The following is a 24337-nucleotide window of genomic DNA, read 5'->3' as shown; positions in this document are numbered from 1 at the left end:
TGAGTTTTGTGAGTCACGTATTGTGAGTGGTATTCAGATCGCGTGACTTCCAAAGTGATCTGGGTCGACCGCTCTTTTGACCCACAAAATTTGACTTCTTATATTAGATTTTGATGTTGACAGGTTTTGGTGACAGTTCTACGGCAAGCTTAATGTAAAAAGATCTAAAAATTGTAAATGTTCTTTTGAACCATCAGCTTGTTTGTGAATGTAGCAAAATGTTCATGGTCAAATTCTTGATTGCTAGCACTAAAATTTTCGTTTTTCTTTCTAAGTATTCTGCTATGGAAAATGTGTCGAAGTTTACTTTTTGAACGATGTATCATATACAAGAATAATGAATTGATGCAATAAGCGTTAAATGTAGGTTTATTTTTTGATTTGATACTATTATGTTCAAGTTTTCTCGTTTAAGGACTCGAGATTTGACGTACTTTGTTGCGTGCAACGGAAGACAGTCTCCTACAGTCCCCAAGAGGACGAAACAGATGACTCAAATACTCATGGAAGTGGTACAAAGAAAGAAAGCGTGGACAATGGTATTGTGTATTCTGCTGTGAAGGAGATCTACGCGCCCATTCTCATGAATGAGTATGTGAGGCCATTTGTGGTCGTTGTGTTTGTCGGATGGTGGATTTTGTGTGGGTGTCTTGTGCCCCGAGTGGAAATAGGATTGGACCAGGAAGTGTCAATGCCTTCGGTTAGACAGAATTTATTGATGATAAAGCACCAATTCACTATTAAGTTTGTGTTTCTCAAAATTTCAGGCAATGCAATCATATCTTGAGTCTCCGTTAATCAGCTCAAGTATCAGACAATCCTTGACTCTAACTGCTTGACATAACAGTTTTTATGCTTGCAAAGTTACTGTTATCTTGCAACATGATTTTTCCGTAAACAATATCGGCGGTGAACCAATTAAGTTAAGACGTTGTTTTTATTGATACCCGATTGAGTACTTTTTTTTCGTCTTCGAAAAAAGATGTTTTCAAATGGTTTCTGAGCTGGGAAAGGTTCCGATCCGTTGCAAAGAACAAGCACAGACAATGAGTGGACCAAAATTTGCTTTTTGTTCAGGGCTCCTACATGCTGGACTATTTTAATGCTGTGGCCAATGACTTAATGGTGGGATCTCCAGTATACTTTGTGGTGCAAGATAGCATCGACTACTCTAAGTTCGATGTGCAGAATGGAGTCTGTAGTAGCAGTGGATGCAGTAGCGAATCACTACTAGGACAGATATCCATCGCTTCCAGCTCACCAGAACAGTAAGTTGAGATTGTTTATCTACAAGTTAGTGCATAATCATTCAAGCTGCTGAGAGCTTATCCATCGCTTCCAGCTCACCAGAACAGTAAGTTGAGATTCTTTATCTACAAGTTAGTGCATAATCATCCAAGCTGCTGAAAGCTTTCTCTAACTTCTACCCTTGTTGAGTTATTCAGAGTCGCTGAACGTACTGAAGACTCTTATGTAGGTGGTCATGATTGTTTTTTAATTCCAGAAAAAGTCTAAAGATTTGCTCAGCCTCAAATTTGGTTTTTCGCGTTCGACTTTCGGTTTCTTTTTAACTTCTTTCCTCTGTTGAAAGGAAGGCGAACTCCACTATCGAAAAGAAACAGTGTAAATTTCAAGAAAAATGTGATTAACTTCTAATTTCGAATCTGGATTGTAATTTCAGATTTCCCGGCGGAATAAAAATTTTACCTATTGATCCAGTTTGCTCATTTTATTTGCAAATTGTGGAAAGGAGGGATTGTTATAAAAGGAATGTTACCTTTCGTTTGCTGTCTTTCAGATTTTGCTGTATAATTTTTTTTTTGCTGAAATGTGCAACTGACGGTACACCAGTATCTGCACTAAATCCTAAATCAACAAGGATGGCCGGATAGCACAGAATGTTCGACCATATTCGTAAGAAACTACAAAAACAAAGTTTTCTATTTCTTTTTTTTTTGCGTGGAGTAATGAAAAGATCTGCACGAAAAACTAGATTTTAGGCATTTCCAATATTCATCGTAAAATAGGAATATTGGATAACAGTTTTTTCGAAAAATGACAATAAAAAATCAGATTTTTTGTCGTTTTTTAATTCCGGGGCTGAGTTTCAAAAATTCATGGCTCGCTTACTACTAATCTCCGACTATTCTTCTATACCCATTCGAATACAAAGTTCCTCCCCGTTTTCAGTCTTCGGAACAAAAAGGTAAATAAAAAAATTGGAGAGGGCATATTATCCAAACTAAAGCTAGCTCTAGTAGTAACCTGTGCATACCGCTGCTATTTGAAGTTTTGATAAAACTACCCCACACTTTTACTTGTTGCTATCTGTTTTTTAATGCCTTCAAACTGCTAACAAACAAATAGCAACAAGTAAAAGTGCGGGGCAATTTCAACAAAACTTCAAATAGTAGCAGTATACCATACAGGTTACTACTAGAGACAGCTTTTTTCCTCTTTCTTATAAGCGCACGAGCACTCTTCGCTTGAAGTTGTATTGGGCTGCTTTTCACTTGATCAAATATGAAACCTCAGAAGCTTAAAGTTTGGATGATATGCCCATTTTTCGACTTTTTCTCTTCCTTTTTCTCACGATTCAAAACGGGGAGGAGCTTTGTATTTGGGTGGGTATAGAAGGATAGTCGCAGATTATTAGTTGACTAGGCATGAATTTATTTTACTCAGTCCTTGAAAAGTCTCGTAAAATGAGTTTTTAAGCGCCATCATAGGAATTAAAAAACGACAAAAATCTGATTTTTTTTAAATTGCAATATCTAAAAAAAACTGTTTTGCAATATCTTTTCATCGCACCACGCAAAGAAAAAGAAATAGAACACGCTGTTTTTGTAGTTTTTTAAGAAAATGGCGTAAAAATTTCTCTGCTACTTGCACAGCAAACGGCAATTTTGTTGATTTAGGATTTAAGAATGCAGATACGGGTGTACCGTCAGTTGCACATTTCATGTGAAAAAAAAAGTATTTTTGATTTGGAGCTCTTAAAAATGGCATTTTTTTCGAAGACTGGATCCAAATTTTTTGTTATAAAATTTCCGCCGGGGTTCATTCAGACCACGCCCGATTTGGAGTGGTAAAAATTCTAGCGGGTGTGGGGTCAACGAAGAAGACTTTTGTTGCTGAGGGGTCCCGAATCTATGAAGAAGTATTTTGTTGTTGGGGGGTCCCGACAAACGAGTAGTGCAGAGTAATAATTCATTTTCGAGTTCAAAAAGTGTAGCATCTCAAATTTGGTTTGCGTGATACAAAGGCCAAAGTGGCTGTGTTGATTTCGATAGAATCAGTGGCATTTAGAAGATTAAATTGAAATATTGCGTTTCAAGCACCATGATAGCGACACCTGCCAACTCATGGCTGGACGACTACTTCATCTGGTCCAAACCAGTTGGGACTCCGACTTGCTGTCGATTCTTCAACAACAGCATAGATTCCACAGAATCAACTGAAATGCTACAAGAGGATACTTATCTCGATCTGGACATTGAGTTCTGTAATTCTTCAGTTGTTAGTGACAATTGTCAGAGTTGCCGACCTGAAAGTGACGAGAACCCGAGGCCAACTCCGACTGAGTTCTACGAATTCCTGGAGTGGTACTTGAATGATAATCCGACTGACAAGTGCTCCAAAGGGTAAGTTAGGTGCTTCAAATGGAGCCTTGATATATGTAGTCATCAAGAAGTCATTTTTTGGATAGAACCATTTTGACGATTTAGGAACTAAAAGATTTGAGTTTGTTTTACCTTCAAAGTACTACTATAACATAAGTTAACCTGAGCTAAATAACTATAATCAAAAAGTATTTTCATTATTACAAGAAATTTTCCGAGATGAAAGCTTTTCTGAAATTCCAAGAACGAAGTTGTTAAGTCTCATTTACGTGTTAAATAACGTCAGTGAGCACAATAAAATTAGCGTCTTTTTTTAAGAGTCTATGAATGTAGTTCAGGCTCTTATATAGGTCGCGATGATTTGTTTTTTTTTTGCAGGAAAGGGTTAAACATCTTAAATTTACTTTTTCGCGGCTTCTTATGATTTCGTTTTAAGTTCAGTTCATTTTCTTTGTTAAAAGGACCGCAAACTCCACTATCGAACAGCGAAAGTGTAAAGGTCACGGAAAACGTGATCGAATTCTATTTTTAAAAGTGGAATTTAGTTTTCAGATTTCCCAGCGAAATAAAATTAGCTATCGATCCAGTCTTTTTCAAATTCAGTTAATTTTGGCACAAGTGTCGATGATAAATTGTTCTTGAATCCCAAAGGGCTTTAAGGCCATCAATTTTTTGTTTTGCAATTCGAAAGTCAATTTTGCAATTTTTGTTTTGCAATTCAAAAAAAAACAAGTCAGGTTTTCTTGCCTTCATTGACTTTTTTGCAACAATGTGTTGGCTATGTTTTTGTATATAGAGGCCACGCAGCTTACAAGTATGCAGTTGACTACAGTCCACAAGTGAACAGAACCAAAGTGGGCGCTACTTACTTCATGGCCTACCATTCGGTGTGTAAGACCTCACAGGACTACACGAAGGCACTGCAGCAAGCCATCAAGATAGCAGATAACATCTCGGACACACTTGGAGTCACTGTGTTTCCGTACTCGTTAGTCTCGATTTAAAGAAACACTCGGGTTTTTTAGCTGGAAAAGGGCCGTGTTTTTGGTGCTTATTTTTTATTGCACTTTGGCCATGTGGTTATAGGAGGGAGGTATTCATTAATAGGCATTGCAGCAGTTCATAGAGAAAAGGATTAGTTATTTGGTACTTTTTAAGGAAATCTACATTTTTAGCGTGATCAGTTTTCTCGCAAACAGCCCTTTTCAGTGCAAAAGAGTCCGAAACATCTAAAAAAAAAGAGTCCCATACAAAACAGTCTAAAACCATTCGAATTTTTTACCTTATCTTTTGGCGCCGACAGAATTAATTAAGCGTTATTAAAGATCAAAGAACCAAATATCGAACAGTACATCAGATCAAAATCAAAGGTATAGTGGATGAAACGTTCGAAGGATCGAATCCCCGACGGCACGAAAAGTTATAGTGATTATGTTTTCGTCGAGTTTTTGGTATAAACTTTTTTTTGGGTCTGGTTAATTATTGTTCTGTGCACATTTTTTTAACAGAAATTCCGCATTTTTTATTCGTCCTTGAAATTCTCGATGAGTTTTGGAAATGAAGGGTGCTTACTGTTGACTAGTTTTGGTGCGGGGGAAGGTTGTTTTGTACTCTTTGATGGCAACTCCATTGCTGTGTGTCAAATCTAGGCTTCTGTCGTCCTTCAGAAGTCAGCGTACCAATATATGTCCTCGAAATAGATGAATATCGGTTGACTTTCTTCAGATGCCATACCTTGAAGAAGCTCGAACGCAGCGGGGACGTCCTCTACGGGCAGAAATGCTGTTGCGAAAAGCATTCGAGAAAGCTCGCGAAAATTAAGGTAATTGTTGTTATGATGAGTGTTGCCTGACGACTGAACATGTCGCCAGAGGCTTTGAGCCAGATGAAAAAAAAAACTAAATTTTAGCGCTCTGATGGGTAGCTATTTTTGAGTTTATCACAGCTTCTTCAAAATCAATTATAACGCGTTTTGGGGACTCAACTTTTTGAACACTGAAGAGGCGACAAAAAGTTGATTCCTTTTTGTCGGGTAGCACAGCGTTAACAAGAGGAATAAGGCATCCATTCAACTGAAGCGTGTATTGTATAACTTTGATAGAATACATTGGACCAGTCGAAAACGTTCCATCGCAGAACCATTCATCTGATAAAGATAGTAGGTCTAACCCAAATAACGTGGCAAACACAATAACCCGATTTTTATCTTGGGGATCAGAATCGTTCAAAAGGAACTGCTCTCCATCATGAGTTTTCTGTAGGGCCAGTGGTAATTCAAAGCCAGTCAGCGAAGTTGGCTCTGCCATCTGTGGTCTTTTTTCGCGTCGATTTCTATTTACAGCTTGCTGCTTAGCATAATAACTTGGTAATTGAACGGCTGTTTCTCGTTTCACTTGAGCTGCGAAAATAGTCTGCCGTGGTGTTGCATCAGAAACGCTGCTCGATCTGAAAGTGTTTTTCTGAACTTAAGTTATTCGATGTCAGCCGGATCGAAAAAGTGGCAGTGATCCTTAACGATCTCAACGGAGTCTTCTTTTGTACGCACATGTCTCTTGCAAATACTTTGTGCGCAGCGCCAGGAACGGGAATTGTTTGAAAGTGTTCAGTGCTTAATATAAGCATACCCTTCAAAAATCAGTAACTCAGAGTTTTTGTTAGTCAGTATAGTTTCCTTTGATACTTATTGAATTTCGTTTCAATTGATTGTTGCCAAGTGTTCGCAAATAAAACAACTTGAACAACCTGTCTCATTTTGCATGGATTAAAAAAGCTCATTTTTTAAATTGCGTTAATTTTTATGTTTCGCGTATTATTGCTTTTAATGAGTGGCCGCTGCTGTTATCTAGGTTGTTCTAGTTTATCTGCCATACTACCTATTGTCATCCAGATTAGTTGGAACCAAAATGTTTTTCATCCGAGGCGAATTTTCTGATCAGTTACTGGAACAACTATCACTTCGATCAATGAGACTTTTTTTTTGTACTTTGCTATGATTGCTCGACTATTGTGTACAGGATTGTTTGGTATTGGACTGTTTTGTACAAACACGTTCTGTATATGTGTTTTAGAGTCCGGATAAATTTGGATAGCTATTTGCTGCTATCCAAGTTTTCTAGTTTTTGACTGATGATTTCAAATTCGATATTCTTGTTCTAGAATCTTCTACGTGTACTATGAGCAGTACCTCACAGTACAGAGTGACACAATAACGAGTCTGAGTATCTGCATTGCGGCAGTATTCCTCGTCTCAGTCCTCTTCATGGGCATAGACCTCCTAGCTGGGCTGTATGTAATAATGGGGGTGGCTGGAGTTATTCTGTCCATGTTTGGACTCATGTACTTCTGGAATATTTGGCTAAATGCAGTCTCACTTGTTAATCTCGTCATGGTAAGTTTTGAATTCGAACAAAAAAATGATTGGTGTAAAATCAAGATCATTTTGTTTAATCTTGGGAGCCACTGTTAAGTCTGAAAGGAGCAGGCGCCCAAAAAATACAAGTCTGACTTCAAAACATAAAAAGTACTCAAAACGGGACTTTCGGCTCATTCATTATTCTTCAAAACTTTGTATGCTCCTGCTATACACATTTCGGTTACTAGAATTTTTTTTTAAATGTCATGAACATCGATAATTTGTCATGCTAATTCATATTGTCATTTTAATATCTTATTGTGTTAATGTCCTGTTATCTGGTCTGTTATCTGTTATGTCGGTTTGATCGCAACTACTATTGACATGTGATCAAAATGATCAATGATCAGATGTGATCAAGTGATCAAAATGAATATTTCAGGCAGTGGGCATTGCGGTGGAGTTCTGTTCGCATATCGTGCGTGCCTTCATTCTGTGCGACAAAGATACTCGGCTGGAGAAAGCGACTGAATCTCTGATTGAAACAGGCAGCTCAGTGAGTTATTCTCATGTTTCATGACTCTTCTAGATATTGATGCTGGACTAATTAACTTGATAGATGGATGTTTACTAGCAAATATTGAAATCATGTTTTCATGCTCAACTTATTAAGAGTCGATCAACGTAGTTCAGACTCTTAGATAGGTCATGATGTTTTTTTGTTCTTTTTCCAAAAAAAAACACATTTTTCTAAACGATTCATGAACGGATGAATTTCAAAAAGTTTCCAAATAGCCTCACCGGAATTCCTTGCTGAGAAAATCTTTGCTTGAATGTTTTTTTAACTGATTGGCCTCGCATGATTGTCCGCGCTCTATGAAACAGCTTGACAGATATCACAAGATTCAAAGCTTGAATGGTTTGCTGAGAAAAATTGTCTTTTTGTGAATCTATTTGAAAAATAACATTGATTTTCCAAAGTTCTATTGTTTGAATGGAGTGCTTAAAAATTTTTTGCCAATCAGTACACGGTATGGAATAACTAAAAATTAGCGAATCAGTTCATTATGAAATATTTCGAGGTATTCCAAGAGTTCAGGCCTTGATTGGCCTGCTCAGAAAAATAAATATCTGCACAGATAACTTTTGCAAAAATGTTCAAGCTTAAATACTTATGAATCACTTCAAAGTTGCGTAGCTTGAATGAATAGCTTGCCACGGAAATTTTTACCAACCGATTCACGATATGGATCAACATGAATTTTTATTACTTGAATAGCTTGATCACAACAACCAACTTTTGCGAGCCAGTTGAATCAAAGATATAGGCACGCAAGTTCAGGATAAATGATATTTAGGTCTCTGAAATAAGATGGTCTCTAAAGTATAAAAAAGCAGAAAGAACGTTAAAAATTATGGCCATGAATCACGAAAGCATCATGCGTATCAAATTAGTATTGTATTTTAACATGGCACCATCTTCCGTGCTCATTTTTTCAAGGAACTAAATAAAAATAATTCTACTTAATGCCAAACTATGTCTGTTTAGGTTCTCAGTGGTATCACTCTGACCAAGTTCTGTGGAATAATTGTGCTGGCATTTGCCAGTTCGCAGCTGTTCCAGATCTACTACTTCCGGATGTACCTAGGCATCGTGCTGTTCGGAGCAGCCCACGGACTCATTATGCTTCCAGTATTCCTCTCCTATATTGGTCCGTTTACGATCATACTAGCTTTAGTTTTCTTAGTTACTTTTGCGAGATCAAGTGTCTTGTAATCGGGAACTAAACTTTTTTCCCGTAAACAATTTTTCTTACACAGTTGTCTGAAATTGAAATTGCTGTATTAGTGAACCTCTATAACTTCCAGTATCCTTCCTACTTAATGTAGAGGAAATGCAGTTACCTTGACGTCCTATGGTCTTGGATTCGAGTCCCGGTTTGCAGTATAGAAGAATTCGATTTTTTTCCTGAAAAATTGCATTGTCGGCCTATTGCTTGTCTGCTTATGTTTTGTCGGCGTAGTTGACATATCACTGATTGAATTGCTCATAGTTTTTTTGACAGTTTTTATGGCTTTTTCTGTGTTCGACATTTTTAAAAGTTGTTTCCGTCTCTGTTCACTAGCTTGCGTTGTATCGCAAATGATGCGAAGCTTCGCTTCGCCTCTGTGAAATCTAAAAAGTTTGTTTCCAAGACGGGAAGAACACTATTTGTTTTTCAAAGAGTTGATGAACGTAGCGGAGACTCATATATATGTCATAATGATATTTTTTCTTTGTTTCTTTTTGAAAAAGCTTTATTTGTTTCTTTTAGGAAAATAGTTCAGCCTCAGTTTTACTGTTTCGCGGTTTGACTCATGATTTTTTAAGTACAGTTCGTCGGACGATTTTATTCGAACGACTAAACTATTTTTTTTTTCTGTAACTAAGCTAACAGAAAACCAATAGAGTAAAAAGGATTTCTTTGTGTAATTGCTTGGCTTTCATGAAATTAGATAGCAATAAAAGTGCAACTAATCTGATACGCAAAAAAAATTTTTTCGGATATCCGGGAACAAAATTTGTTTCGACGTTCCGATAATAAATGTTTTTTCGACTATCCGGGATTTTTTTCGACCATTCACTAAATAAGAGCGATGTTAAATAAGTGTCTTGGAAGGGACGCGGGTAGTAACTGCCAAAAAAGGTTTTTAAACCTCAATTAATTGCCAATTTTTGCCTCTGCGTGTGACAGAAATTTTCTGTTAAAAATAAAATTTAAACAATTTGCGGGATAGCTCAAATGTTGTTGATCTTATGAAAAAGTCGAAAGAATTTTCAATTTTTCTGAGGCAATCCCTTCCCCTTAAAAAATTCGATGGAATTTACGTTTTTTTTCTGAGGCAATCCTTTTCTGAGGCAATTTTTGGCTTTAAGCGAATTGAAAAAAAAAGATTTCGGCTATCCGGGAAAAAAATACCGGCTATCCGGGAACGAAAACAGTTTGGCTATCCGGGAACGAAAACAGTTTGGCTATCCGGGAACGAAAACAGTTTGGCTATCCGGGAACGAAAACAGTTTGGCTATCCGGGAACGAATTCATTTTTCGGCTATCAGGGTATCGGCTCCGTAACACGCCACCGCTGAGATTTCAAAAAAGTCAGCATTTTTTTCTTTTTTCTTGAGTCCGTTGAATCTTTTCAACTGTTTTGCTTACAATTTTTTTTGCTTAGGACGAGTTGCTAACCCAGGAAAGAGAAGAACCACGGCAATCCAAGCATACGATAAATCATAATCGCAAATCAGGCCAGTTGACGCGCAGATTAAAAATGAACTATAAATACTGCAAAGTATCCCATTTTAGCTCTAACTTTTACTCATCTGATAACATAAATTTTGACGTTTTATTAAAATCAAAGCGTCTCTATATTTTCAAATGTAGTTAGAATTGTAAATCGAACTTACATATCCGTTCTTTTATGAAAGATTTCCATCTGTAATCAAATCAAATTATCAAAAAAATTTAACTTATTAGCCGAAAGTACGACTTGATTGTGTATGGTAAATAAATGAAAAGAAAGACGAATCTGAGAATAAGATCTTTGGGAAAGAATCAGGCGAAAGTTTGATCAGAAATAATTTTGATAGCTGACTCTTTCCACTAATTTAGTGGTTTTTGGGATTTGGTTGAAGGCTGAAAATCTCGATATCTTGCACTTATTTAACTTTTAACGACACCAAAGACACTGATATTTCCTGATGATTTGAACCTGTAGAATTTGTGACCACGGAAATTCTTTTTGTAACGGCTTAAATTCGAAAGTACGAAAATTAAACAGAAGATTAAGATTGATTTAGATCAGTTTTAAATTGTCTTAAATTGATATTAAATCCCAGCTAAAAAATCGATCCAAATTGATTATAAATCGATTTAACTCCATTTGTTAAGTCCTAAATTGTTTCTAATTTTAGGGGGAGTAATACGGATTTAAATCGATTTGAGCTGATTTTTTTTCGAATTTCATTACTTTCAAGTTTGCGTTGCATTACCTCATTGAAAATCATTTTTTATTTTACATCCATAGCGTATGGTAGCATATTAACAAAACTAAATATATATTTTTAAAAATCGATAGCAATTTATGGTTTTCTGTACATTTTGAGCTTAAAGTTTGATTTATTGTAACTCTTTTCTTGATTTGTTACTTAGGTTTTTGCGGAAACCTGATTATTAATGACAATTTTCTATAATTTTGTTGCATTTTTTGATCTCAAAAAGTTAATTTGTAGCGACCATTTTCTTGATTTGTTACATACGTTTTTGCCCAATATCTGAATTACAAATGATTTACTATGAGTTCAATGTATATTTTTTCGAGCTCAAAATCTGATTTTTGCGAACCAGTTTCTTCAATTCTATAACATCTGGCCCGTGTATATTTAGTTAAAAAATCGAGAATAAAATTTTTCAATTATTTTTTTTAATTGCCTTTTTGTAGCGTGTTAGCAGAAAAACCGATTCAAATTGATTTAAACTAGACTTTGTAGACATTTAGATGGATTTTTGTGAGTCGGAAAATCCGTCCAAATTGATTTAAATCGATTTTTTAGACACTTAAATTGATCCAAAGTTTTCAAGAAAGATCAATCAAAATCGATTTAAAATCCATTTAAGTTCCTAAAATGTTCATTGTTAATCAATCTGAATGAATTTAAATTGATCCGGAACCATTTTTGTCACTACGGGTTTTTAAAAACATACATTTTTTTGCCAAAACCAGGAAACCTTGATAGAGTTGAAATCATTTTATCTACCGAAAATTGCATTCCTAATTGTTCACTCGTCACGCTAAGCATGGATAGACGAACTCCTGTCCGGCGTATTTAATCCATTTATTCGCGACCCATTTAACTCCCACCAGCACCGGACAAGCTGCATGTAGAGTATCCATATCTCCAGACCCGTCCCTTCTTAAGTTGTACCAAAACACAGCCCCGCCTTTTTCCGGTTTGACATTGACACCTGCTTTGATAAAAGCTGTCGTGCCTCCGAGTTCGACATCCGAGAGATACATCAGCACAGTGGCGACTCGGTGATATAATTGAAAAAACTCCTTCGGATGCTTGGAGGGATCGGTCAAGAAATCGTAATGTTGATTGTATAGTCCCCCCACTCCGTAATTTGCAATTTGTAATTGCTCAGCGGTTTCCATGGATAAGTTGGTCATCTGGTGCATCCTGAGGGAAGTTGCGGCGACGACTGGGTCTCGTGAGTCTGGCAGCCAGCCGGATTGACTCACACGACTGTCGACGAACTGATAGTAGTCATCGCCTGCGACACCCGACCTATCGCACAAACGAGGAAACATTATATCAACAACATAATGGATACCAAAAAGGGTCACCGAAATGAATCGGCGGCAGAAATACTGTAAATAATCCAATTGGTATGAATTTTGTTACTCGATTTTCATCCAATTAACGAGCTTCTGGTTTTTTTTGGTTTCAATAACGTTCATACATATGGGGATTGTGAGGGTATGAACTGTTTCTGGAAAGGTGAAGGAAAATTTCACGGTGTAACTAACTTTTCCAGTTCAGGTAGTCCCAGTTCTTTGAGTCTTTCGATCTCTTCATCAGTGAGAAACTGATGCCAGAACTCCATGTAAGGCTCTTCCAGCAGCACCTCGGTTTTAACAGGCTGAATCATCAGCGAAGGGTTCCAGTTATTCGAATATTTGCACTTTTCCCAGATTTTAAAACCCTTGGTTCTGGAAATCAGCTCGCTGCCAGCTTTATTGGAGGATCCAGGAAAAGCACCGGATCGGCATAAAATTGTTTGAGGTTTTTCTTCAATGCTTGATTTCATTGCGTTTGAAAGATTCTGATGCTCGTTTTCAGATAGATTTTGTCTATAAATCGTCATTAAGTTGATATTTTTCTGAATCCTTTCATTCGGTCCCGTTAGCTGTAACGCTTTTTTGGCCAACAAAATAGATTTTTCGTAGTTTTCAGAAAAGTACTCGCAGTAATGATGATTGGCGTACGCGCTTCCCAGTATGGTATTGAGCTCTAAATCAGTTTGACATTTGGAACCATCAGCGCAGGCGTTTGTTGAACCGAAAGCTTTTTTTCGAGCCAAAATCGTTTGCTCCAGAAGTTCAAAGTACTCAATACAAGCTGACACTTTATCCAATTTGAGTGCAGCAAGACCTAAAAATGGCTTCTTATCGCAATCAAGAGAAAACTCAATTGCAAGTTGAATATAAAAATATTCTACAAAATCAGGGGCGGATTTAAGATTTTCTCGAGGGGGGGGCGGATTTTTAAAAAATTTTCGAAAATTTTGACGACATTTTTTTTAAAAGTTTTTAGGTCGATCAGATTGATTTTCCGAGCTCTCCCAAAGCAGTAAAAAGACCTTGTTTTGGCCAAATTTTCTGCGCCGCAGGCATTTTATTGAAAAAACAGGTCAAAAAATCCGTTTTTGGGCACTTTTTGGAAAGTTTTGACAAAAAAACGCGTTTTTTTGGCGCGCGCTCCCCCTCAAAATTAGTATATATTGGCGCCAAAGGCGCCTTTAGAAAAATTTTAGGGTCGGTCGGCCAAAAATGGATTTCTTAAAAAGTACCAAGGGGGGACCCTTTGGGTTGGCAGGGGTTCGAATTCCGATATAAATCCGCCCCTGTACAAAATAGTGCTTTTTACATGATCAAACAAGAGAAACCGGCTGCAATGCAATTCGCCCAAACTGTTCAGATCACAGTAATTTTGGCAAAAAAAATTAAAAAAAAAAACTTTTTGTTGCCCTAACAGGTAAGAAATATAATCGAATTGGTAATCAGCTGCAAGATAAGTTATCAATAATACAAGATCCGAAAAAGAACAGAATATCAGTGCATTATATATTAGTGCCATATTGTAAAAATGTCTGAAATTACAGCCGTTTTTCTCAGCTTTGAAAAAGCTTGCCTTAATTTTTTTCTGGTGTCCGAATCACGACTGAAACGGCTGTAACATTATAACACACTCGGTGCCGTATGAGTGTTATTCAAGGTTTCTGGTTTGACTGAAAAAGCAAACACTTACCCTGCGCCATAATTCTTTGCGAGAGCTAGCGGAAGGTCAGAATAGTAACTTTTCCGGATGAAAGATAAATAATCTACGATGAACTTGATATGATATTTATTATAAAAATACTCAGGTCGAAAAAAATTCAATTTATGATGTTATAAAAATAGCTTACCGATAGCATGTATGTCTTGAAGCTTATTGAACTTCAGTTTTGACTGAAATTTTCCTATGGTTCCGTCGGTGAAGTTTTTAGCTGGAATATTGTATGTCTCGCCCAGGCGTATAACTCCAGCTATTGCGTCACGTGACATTGCTTCCTGCTTCGAAAACTCATCCATAAAATATTTTACAGTCATTTGGACATGTTGGAAATCCAGGGTTTCATTTATGGTTTTCCATTTGTCTTGGAACCGCTTGATGATTGCTAGCTGGTTTGTTGGGTGTTTGAAAACCTCCTCGTTATTAGTGTCAATTCCTGAATTGCTATTAAGTTTCACATCATTGGTAAATAAATTTGAACGAGTTTCACAAAGTACCGAAATTTTTGGAGCTACGAAATTTTCTCAAAAGCTTGAATTACGTGCCCTTAATTTTGGTGTAAATAAGACAAACTAAGTTTTTCTGGGAATAGTTGTGATTAAACGACATCATATTAGGATTGAATTTTTAGTGTGTTAATAGGAAACTTAAAAGCCCGCATTCCTAGTGTTTCAGACAAGGGCTCAATTTTATGACTTCTCAGTTGTGTGATTCGATTCTGCAGTCCTTCTAGTTGGACGGAAAGAACGTCTAGATTTCTGACTAGTTGTAAGTCCAATTTGAAGATATCTTTCAATCTACCAGTAGCACTTGCAACATCATTGCACTCAACTGAAGACAAGAGGGTGATCTAAAAGCATACCGAATCTCGAAAAAAAAACTAAAAATCTTATATTTGAAGTTCCGTAATCCATGTTAGAACCATAAAATACGCGAGCGTTTTGTGGATCTACGATGATTTTAGTTAGACTATCAGCTTTTTGAGTTTTCATTGCATACCCAGATCACAAGTTTTTGGATCGATGCCTCCTAGAATACTGCTGTCCAACTTCTTTGTGTTTCTGGAAGTTTGTTTATGTGAATATCTGAATGGTTTTTATCGTTAAGAGTGAAATCAACTGTTCTTACCAAAAATAAAATCGTTGCCTCTGGTATTTTAATCATTTTGAACTTTGCTTTTTGTTAAAATTAATTTAAAAACAGTTCAATGCAGCGATTATAGCAAAAATGTAAAAGTTTTGGAATTGAGTTTTCAATATCGAAAATATTTGATACGCTTAATGAACCGCATCGTCAAAATCCAGAAAACAGCACAGATGTTTTTTCACTGTTTATGAACATTTAACATTGAGATGTTATTTGTTTGTGGCTAATTTCACTCCTTAACAATTCGTTTTGCAGGCTGTTCATTTTATCATGAGCTTTGAGTTAAAAAACATCATTTTGTTAAAAATAGTAACTTCGAAGTTATAAAATTTATCTGTCATAGAGGCATATTTTTCTTTAGTGCGCATGGAATAACTTACAAGACTCTGATAATTACTCCTCTGCCGTTTAGGGGGATGAATTTAGTTGGTTCTGATTTTCGAAGAAAGTAATAGATGATGTACGCTGGGGGTAACTGTTTCTTCTAAACTATTTCGATGATTTAAATAACAGTTTTGAGGATTTTTAATAGGATATGAAACACAAATGTGTCTTTTGTTCGTTTCCTAACACATATTTTTATCTGCAATAAGTTTATGGCATTAGAAGCCAAAATTATCATTTTTACTTGCCGTTGCATGCGGAGGATAATAAAAACAAGACTGCTTTTATCAGGGCGAAGCCCTGAATGTTCCGACTGCCTTTTAAAGTTTTATGAAGCAGTATTAACATTAAAAAATTAAATGTAATAAAATAAAATAAAAAAAAAAATTCTAAAATTTGAAATTTTTTATGAAAGTCATCCCGCCACACGCCATATAAAGTACAAAAGGATAGATTTCGCTCCTTGTAACAAACAAATTATGACAATTCAGCTTCTTTCAACCAATTTGGAACGATTTTAGGACGGATTAACTCTCCGCTTAAGCGTTAATAGCGCGAAATATATCGCGCATTAATTGTCCCAAATTGGTCAAAATGGCAATCTTTAAACCTCATAACTTTACGAAAAATGATCACAGGTTAAACATATTTTCAAATTTGAGCTCAAGACAACAATACTTTTTGAATGATATAAAAAAAATTCCGTCAAAAATGGCTAGTTAAAAAGTCGAATTTTGTCTGAAGAAAAACAACCCACCCCGAGCACAAATATTCCGTTACTTTTGTATCGAAAGTCGGAACAATAACAATGTCATCCAACAAAGTGTTACGAAGTATTTTCAGCCTTAATTTTGTATAAGCCAAAAATATTTTTGGATGATAGACAAAAAATATAATTTTTACTAATCAAAATATCAAAGTTTTTTTCAAAAGCAAAGTTACGAAATGTTGTGCAATTATTTGATGTTCAAATCCTTCCAAATTTCAATTGGGAAACATAGGAAGTGTATTTCAATAAATATTCTGTTCAACAATTGACCCAGTAGTTCTAGCGTAAAAATTGATCGACTATAAGGAGCTTGAAATGACCCATCTATGAGGTTAAAATTTTTGGTCCGATTTTTGCTATTTAAAATATTTCATATAATTCTGGAAAATTTCTCTGCATAGTTTCTCCTCTTTTTTGCTCCGACTTTTGAAGAAAGCGCGGAATATCTATGCTTCGTGAAATTTTTTATTCAGTCAATTTTCGACTTGTTATCAAAGCGTTTTTGACGGAATGTTTCATAGCATCTGAGAGATTGTTATCCTATGTGATCCAAGTTTTGCTATTTAAAATATTTCATATAAATCTGGAAAAATTCTATGCACACTTTCTCCTCTTTTTTGCTCCGAATTTTGAAGAAAGTGCGGAATATCTATGCTTCGTGAAGTTTTTTATTCTGTCAATTTTCGACTTGTTAACAAAAAGTTTTTGACAGAGTTTTTTATAGCATCTGAGATATATTCTTATCCTAAGCTGAAATTTAGAAAAATATTTCACCTGTTATTGTTTTTTTTACATTTATGGGCGTTTGAAAACTGCTAATTTGGCGAAATTGGGATAATTGAAGTGCGACATATTGCTTGCTTATAACACGCGTAAGAAGCGTTTATGCATTGCAAATTGATTTGAGGCCAGCAATTTAATCCTATTGGCACAATACGAGACGCTAAACACACCCTTAGTATTTACATAGCTTGTGGTGGAATAAAACGAAAAAATAAATAAAAACAAATTTTCTTCTTTTTTTCTCTCAATTATTTCGTCAATTAGTCAACCAAAAAAAAAACTTTTCAAATGGCCTTGAGTGCAGTCGGGACTTTGCAATGATGTACGAGCAGTCCTGTTTAGCTTACGTCTAGTAACAAAATATAAGCCTATATTCCTTGCCTAGAGATAATTGGAGTGCTTCAATTTGGCTCTTACGCCTTTCTAGGACAAAATAAAACTTTTTTTCCAATAGCAACAAAGTTATTGTTCCAACTTTTGATACGAAAGTAACGGAATATTTTTGCTCGGCGTGGGTTTTTTTCTTCAGACAAATTTTGACTTTTTAACTAGCCATTTTTGACGGATTTTTTTTATATCATAAGTATTGTTGTCCTGAGCATAAATTTGAAAAGATATTTCACCTTCGATCATTTTTCATAAAGTTATGGGGGTTTAAATATTTCCATTTGGGCCAATTTGGGACAATTAACGCGCGCTATATTTCGCGCTATTAACGCGTAAGCGGAGATTTAATTGGTCTTAGAAATCGTTCCAAATTAGTTGAAGGAAGCTTATTTGCCATAATTGATTTGTTACAATGAGCAAAATCTATTCTTGGATACTTTATATGGCGTGTGGGGGGATGCTTTCATGAAAAAGTTTCAAATATTAGAATTTTTTTTCATTTTGTTTTAAAACATTTATTTTTTTATGTTACTACTTCTCTATAAACCTTAAAAGGCAGTCGGAGCATTCAGGACTTCGCCCTGATACGAGCAGTCTTGTTCATATTGAAATACATAATATACTTTCACATTGAAGTGAAAACCCCAGATCCGCCCCTGCTATATATACTAACTTTGAGGGGACGCGTGCGCCTAAATTGTTTGATGCCTTCCAAAAACTGCCAAAAACACAACTTTTTGGGCCGGTTTTTTCAAAGATTTTGTCAAAATAGGGTCTTTATTACTCTGGTCTTATAGTTTTAAAAGAGAGATCGGAAAATCAAATCGGTCGACTTTGAAAGAAGACCATCAAAATTTTCGAGAAGAAAAGAGTCATCCCCCTTCAGGAAAATCCTAGATCCGTTGCTGGTCTTAAGTGTTCAAGAAAAGACCTGATTTCATTTGGAAAAGCCTAAAAAAATTTTAGATCCACTCTTCGTGAAAATTCTAGGTCCACCCCTGGTCCTAATTTCTTGAAAAGAGATCTGAGTTCATTTAGAAAAGTCCAGAACAATTTTGCTTAATTTTTAGATCTGTCCTTTGTGAAAAACCTAGATCTGGCGCTGGTCTTCATTGCTCAAGAAGAAATCTGAATTTATATGGAAAAGTCTAGAAAAAAATTTGCGAAACGTTTAAATCCGCCCATCGTGACAATCCTAAATTCGCCTTGTCTGCAACTGCTATTTTGTCTAAACTTAAGGCCAATTGTCTAAGAATATTGTAAAAATGTTTGCTGAAGATTTCACCAGAATCGCCTGATCTATCTTTCGTTTTTTCGCTTTCTTAGGGACTCAAGTATCATATCATACTTATATTGTTACTGTTACTATTATGGTTCGAAAATTTTATCAGGTAACTTGCGTTGAAGCTGGCGCTTCATTTGAACTATTTTCATATTTTGAAACTGAAACCAGAAAAGTTGCATAACGCAAACTGCAATAATTCTTTGTGGACAGGCTTTGTTAATAACAACAACAGCTGATAGCAATCTGACACATGGGGCTTAGGGGGGATCGAACCTGGGGACCCCTGACAGTTGACCGCCACAGGTGCTTCTTGTTTTGAAATATTACTCAAGCAGAACGTTTCAGTATTGGTTCAAACAATAAATCCAAATTTCAAAGAAATGCCAATTTATTTTGAGACCAGTGAACCCCCGCTGACAATTTTAAGAATGAAAGCCAGTAATATAAATTGAAGAGATAAGGCGAATGTTTGAAGTAATATATTGCGAGTGGAGAAGTAGGAAAAGTTGACCAGGTCAGTTGAGATTCGAATTTAAGTAACTTGTAATAACTAAATTGTCATAGCTTAAATGTAAAAACTCAGGCAATCAGGTGGGCTTATAATTTATAACTTGGATTTGTTAAAGACATATTTGAAGGTTGTTCCTAGTTTGTCAGTTTCTGTTCCTGCTGACTCTCATTTGGGTGTGTTTTTGATTCGCTTTTACCTCGTCCGTTTTTCCCCTTTTCTGAGACCAGATTTGGTGAGTTCTCGTTAGTAAAGATTTGGTTAGAGTTCAACACATAAGGAACATTTGTAGTTGAAATGTTCAACTAAACTAAATAATTTATTTTCTACAATAGCGGGTTGGGAGTTCATAAGGAGGTCCAATATTTGAAAATGTTAAACCATCGCATTAGCCATCAGTACTCTTTGCTTTTTTAACCGGGGAGAGGGAGGGAAGGGTTTTTTAACCGGATTCAAGACTTTTGAAACGGTCAGATTGTTCAGGCAAATTGTCAATGAATAAAATCATGGAATAAAAATGACAATCCATCTCAAAAACTTTTTCAAACAAAAAACCTATCCTCACCGTTCAGATTTTTTTCTTAAAGCCGAAAAAAACTACAAAATTTAATTTTGTCCTCTAATCATTGACAACTAATTATAACAGAAAACAATGGACAAGTTGCCGGAGGATAAGTTGAACGAGTTGCGGGATGCATTTGCCCTGTTTGACAAGGAGGGCAAGGGGGTGCTGAAGGCCAGTGAGATTGGAGATCTGGCACGTGCCATGGGCACAGACTGCACCATCGCCGATGCCAACAAAATCACAGGTTGCCAATTTTAATCAATGCTATCTTCCTATCGAAATTTGATTTGAGTTCACAATGTCCAAACGTTGCAAAAAAAATTGTCAGGCTGACTATTTAAGCTATTTCAAACATATTTTTCTTCATACGGTCTTGTAAAGTCACAAGTTACACAGGTTGTGACAATTTATTTAAATTTTTAATCATCGGTTCACTCGGAGATTTACACTTGAGGTTTTCTCGGTAATTTAATAATCATGCTGGTCAAAAAAATTTAAGATTGACCATAATATTATCAAAAAAAAAATAGTTGATAATAAAATTAATAAACGATTTATCGCTTAAGTGTCATAAAAGATAGTCATTGAACAGTGTTTTTCAGGCGCCAAAGAAGACCCTAACAAAACTGTTAAGTTTGATGAGTTTGTGCCAATGATGCTGGACCTACAGAAGATCGTAAACCCAATCAAGAAAGCAGACTTCATCGAAGGATTTAAGGTGAGAGCAAAACGTGCTTCAACCGAGAATTTCACGGGAAGATACATTCACGGGAAGATATATTCACGGGAAACTGTAACTTTTTTTTGTTTTCAACCGACGAAGTTCAGAGGTTTTGACTTGGTACAAAATTTGTTTCTTGTGAAATAAAGTTTACCAGGGGTACTGATGAAAATTGGTTTAGCAGGAAAGCCAAAATGAACAGTCAACTATAATTCGTGAAAAATGCTATGACTTTATTTTGTTTCCTGATATAAAAAAAATTTAAGATCATTAAATCTCTTTAGTTTTATAACTTTATTGTTCATAGTTGCTTATATTTTTATAAATGTGTTTCAATTTTGAATTGGATGATTGTTGTAGTGTGTGATGGACAACATGAACACTGGACTGGTGGAGATGGTGATGATCAAGCAGGTGTTGATGAAGTTGGGGGAGAAGTGTGACGAGGAGAGTGTCATGTTGGCCCTCAAGGGTATGGAGGACGACAAGGGCATGGTCAAGTACGAAGACGTCATCACCAAAGTACTAGAGGGTAAGAACAGATTAATACAAAGTACTACAGTCTAAATATACTTTCATGGAATATAAAGTACTCTGTAGTCTCAGTAGTCTAAATAAAGTTTTATGGACTTCAAGGCAAAACTTATTGTTGTTTTAGGAAACTACTGCTAGTATCCAGGAACTTCGGGTGAAGACCAGTCGCCAATGAAAACTATGAATGTTTTATTTTGTATTTCCTATTTTTTGTATACCGCACTTTGTTCTAACTTATCCTAAATTGAAATCTTGCCTCAGATTTTTTGCTTTCTTGACTTAAATCAGCCTATTTACTCAGCCCATAGCATGCAGATTTTTGCGTTTAATCAACCTAATAGTGAGTGAAACTTGTCCAGCGGAAAGTTAAGCTACAAGAATATCAACTAAATTTATGAGTGATTCAAGAAAAAGGTCTAAAAAAAATAAATTTATAAATATTTTGGCAAGTTTTGACGACTTTTGAATAGCCTTTTTTATCCCATCTGAAATGTTTTGACTCCTTGAGCTGAAACTTTAAAAAAAATGATAGTTTACCTGAGATAATTTTTTGTAAAGTTTTGGCGGTTTGAAACTTACCAGTTTGGCTAATTTTGGGCAATTATCGCGCGAAAAACTTCTCATAATCCGTGAGATTCGACTTAATCCGGCTCAAAAACTGTCATAATTTGATTTGAGGCAAATTTTTGGTGCTGCTTACGTTGTTAGACGCTAATTATTTAACTTTGTAATTAACAGAGCGAGTGAGGGAATGATTGCAGAAAAAATTATCCAAAATAAAAAAAACTTTTCAACATTGTTTAAAAAGATGACTCATAAAAGAAATATAAAAGATGACCCATTTTTTGTAATTAAGAGGCAGTCGAATTTTTCAGGGTTTAGCCGGATGCCTACAAACAAGTCTCATCCCAAGCTGCTCGATTATTTGGAAAATAGAACAAGACTGCTCGTATCAGGGCGAAGCCCTGAGTGTCCCGACTAGCTTCTAAAGTCTATGAAGCAGTACTAACATTTTAACATTTTTAAATTTGAGATTTTTATTGAGAAAATTATCCGCCCACACGCCATGTTAAGTACAAACTAATAGATTTTGCTTCTGGTAACATCAACTAGGGCAAATAAACTTCCTTCAACCAATTTGGAACGATTTCGACGACGGATTAAATCTTCGCTTACGCGTTATTAGCGCGAAATAAATCACGCGTTCATTGTCCCAAATTGGCCAAAATGGCACTCTTTAAACCTTCATGACTTTCCAAAAATTGATTGCAAGTGAAATATCTTTTAAGAATTAAGGAATTAAGCTCAGGTCAACAATACTTTTTGAATGATATATAAACGTTCCGTCAGGCTAGTTAAAAAGTCGAAATTTGTCTGAAGAAACAAAAATTCCGTAAAATTAGTAAAACCCTATGTTCTATATGAATTTTTGAGAAATACACAAAAAGAAATACACTATATCAAAGTTACAGTTTTAAAAATGACTTGGTTTTTCTATCGCAATTGATATCCTAAAATTTTATTAGCAGAAACGTTCCGAAAATGTAAACCAGACTGCTCGAATTTAAAGGAAACACCCTTGTTGTTACGACTGCCCCTTAAAGCTGATAAAAAAAAGTTTTTGCTTCAAAACGTTTGATAAAATAACCAAAAAATGAAAAGAATGAAAAAACGCAATAATCACGAGTTAGTTATTCCAAATTTCCAAATGAACAATTTTCAAACCTTCATAATAATTTTTGAAGAAAATTACTTTAAAAATTTCCTTATATATGAGCTCTTGAAAACTATATTCTTAAGATGGTATAAAAACTTCCATAAAAACCTAGCTAGAATATCGAATTTTGACTGAAAAAAAATGACCACCTCTAAGCATAAACATTTCGTCACTTTCTTCGAAAGCCGGTCAATAACTCAGGTACGAAGACATAATATTCTTAAAACAATAATTTACTTTTGTCCTGACAGTTTTTGACCTAAATGTTTCCATATGCTGCGCTTCTTGTTTCGAGAACATTTGATTCTCTCCCCTGATTTAATTTTAAAACCTTGTGGCATCATCACAATTGCAAAGCAAACACATTTTTAGGAAGAAAGCCTGATCAAAAAAGGCAGCTTGTTTGCTATTTTTCCAGACTATCAAATTTCAAAAGCTAAAAAAAGTGTTGTTTGGGCTTCAAAACATTATTTTCGAAGTATTAAATATTACTATAATTTTCAAACTTTGGATAACCAGAGCTCTCCTTTTCCTGAAAACTACATAAAACGCGAAATTTTTTAAAATTTTTTAACCCCTGTTGGAGCTTGCTTCAATTTTAATAATTAGGCTGTGCTTGCAATAAAATCTAAATGTTTAAATGAGAAAACTTTCGAAAATTTGAATATCAGAACTAAACTGTACATTTTCATTATTAATTAGGAAATTATTTGGATTGAGTTTACAAGTTTTTTGTTTGAATAATTTTCATTACTTTTTGGTACTCACGATATCAACTTTAAATATCAGAACTAAACTGTACATTTTCATTATTAATCAGGAAATTATTGGATAAAATTTACAAGTATTTTGTTTGATTACCTTTCATTACTTTTCGGTACTCACGATATCAATTTTAAATCTGTCAAATTGATTTAAAGTTTTTTCTGCTCAATGTCAAATTGCTGGCAGTATCGACGACTTTGAGATCAAATTTTTAAAATCGACCATGTTTTCCAATTAATTGATTTTTTCACATTTTTTAAAGTTCAAGATCTGCAAGAAATTTGTTTCAAATAGCCAATTGCGCATTTTTAGCTCTCATAATTTTTAGGTCATTTAACCAACAAAAAAATTACAGAGCAGTTAATTTGTTCGAGAAAGTCCGAATTTTGACTGAAAAAAAATGACCACCTCTAAGCATAAACATTTCGTCACTTTCTTCGAAAGCCGGTCAATAACTCAGGTACGAAGACATAATTTTCTTAAAACAATAATTTACTTTTGTCCTGACAGTTTTTGACCTAAATGTTTCCATATGCTGCGCTTCTTGTTTCGAGAACATTTGATTCTCTCCCCTGATTTAATTTTAAAACCTTGTGGCATCATCACAATTGCAAAGCAAACACATTTTTAGGAAGAAAGCCTGATCAAAAAAGGCAGCTTGTTTGCTATTTTTTCAGACTATCAAATTTCAAAAGCTAAAAAAAG

General features: G+C 35.4%; 4 protein-coding genes across 8 annotated transcripts in view; 3 read left to right on the top strand and 1 right to left on the bottom strand.

The window, feature by feature from the left end:
• LOC134852160 (NPC intracellular cholesterol transporter 1-like) overlaps window positions 1-10423 on the top strand; it is a 51722-nt gene extending 41299 nt beyond the window's left edge. Inside the window, exons 12-19 of the mRNA XM_063868467.1 lie at window positions 416-700; window positions 1078-1268; window positions 3339-3644; window positions 4420-4611; window positions 6780-7011; window positions 7418-7531; window positions 8525-8687; window positions 10189-10423. Coding sequence (XP_063724537.1) covers window positions 416-700; window positions 1078-1268; window positions 3339-3644; window positions 4420-4611; window positions 6780-7011; window positions 7418-7531; window positions 8525-8687; window positions 10189-10250 — 1545 coding nt within the window. The 3' untranslated portion in view covers window positions 10251-10423. The remainder of the gene's footprint in view (window positions 1-415; window positions 701-1077; window positions 1269-3338; window positions 3645-4419; window positions 4612-6779; window positions 7012-7417; window positions 7532-8524; window positions 8688-10188) is intronic.
• LOC134851336 (C-1-tetrahydrofolate synthase, cytoplasmic-like) overlaps window positions 1-24337 on the top strand; it is a 425442-nt gene that overhangs the window by 117301 nt on the left and 283804 nt on the right. The gene's annotated exons all lie outside the window — the stretch shown is intronic.
• Window positions 11683-15358, bottom strand: LOC134851276 (prolyl 4-hydroxylase subunit alpha-2-like). Its single transcript, XM_063867282.1, has 5 exons — window positions 15197-15358; window positions 14734-14918; window positions 14202-14506; window positions 12544-13168; window positions 11683-12301 (listed from the first exon to the last, which is right to left on the bottom strand). Exons 1-5 carry the CDS (start codon window positions 15230-15232, stop codon window positions 11800-11802), a joined length of 1653 nt encoding a protein of 550 aa, XP_063723352.1. The 5' UTR covers window positions 15233-15358; the 3' UTR covers window positions 11683-11799.
• LOC134851359 (myosin light chain 3, skeletal muscle isoform-like) lies at window positions 19225-21412 on the top strand. Of its 5 annotated transcripts, none has more exons than XM_063867406.1 (5): window positions 19225-19336; window positions 19977-20139; window positions 20498-20613; window positions 20977-21148; window positions 21275-21412. In XM_063867406.1, exons 2-5 carry the CDS (start codon window positions 19983-19985, stop codon window positions 21286-21288), a joined length of 459 nt encoding a protein of 152 aa, XP_063723476.1. In that variant the 5' UTR covers window positions 19225-19336; window positions 19977-19982; the 3' UTR covers window positions 21289-21412. The 5 variants fall into 5 exon arrangements, with proteins under 5 accessions (XP_063723476.1, XP_063723479.1, XP_063723474.1 ...); XM_063867409.1 differs by lacking the exon at window positions 19225-19336 and adding an exon at window positions 19390-19413; XM_063867404.1 differs by lacking the exon at window positions 19225-19336 and adding an exon at window positions 19430-19565.

This window comes from Symsagittifera roscoffensis, chromosome 7, assembly GCF_963678635.1.
Source record: "Symsagittifera roscoffensis chromosome 7, txSymRosc1.1, whole genome shotgun sequence".
Lineage (NCBI taxonomy): Eukaryota > Metazoa > Xenacoelomorpha > Acoela > Convolutidae > Symsagittifera > Symsagittifera roscoffensis.
This window is presented reverse-complemented; position numbering and strand designations above follow the sequence as displayed.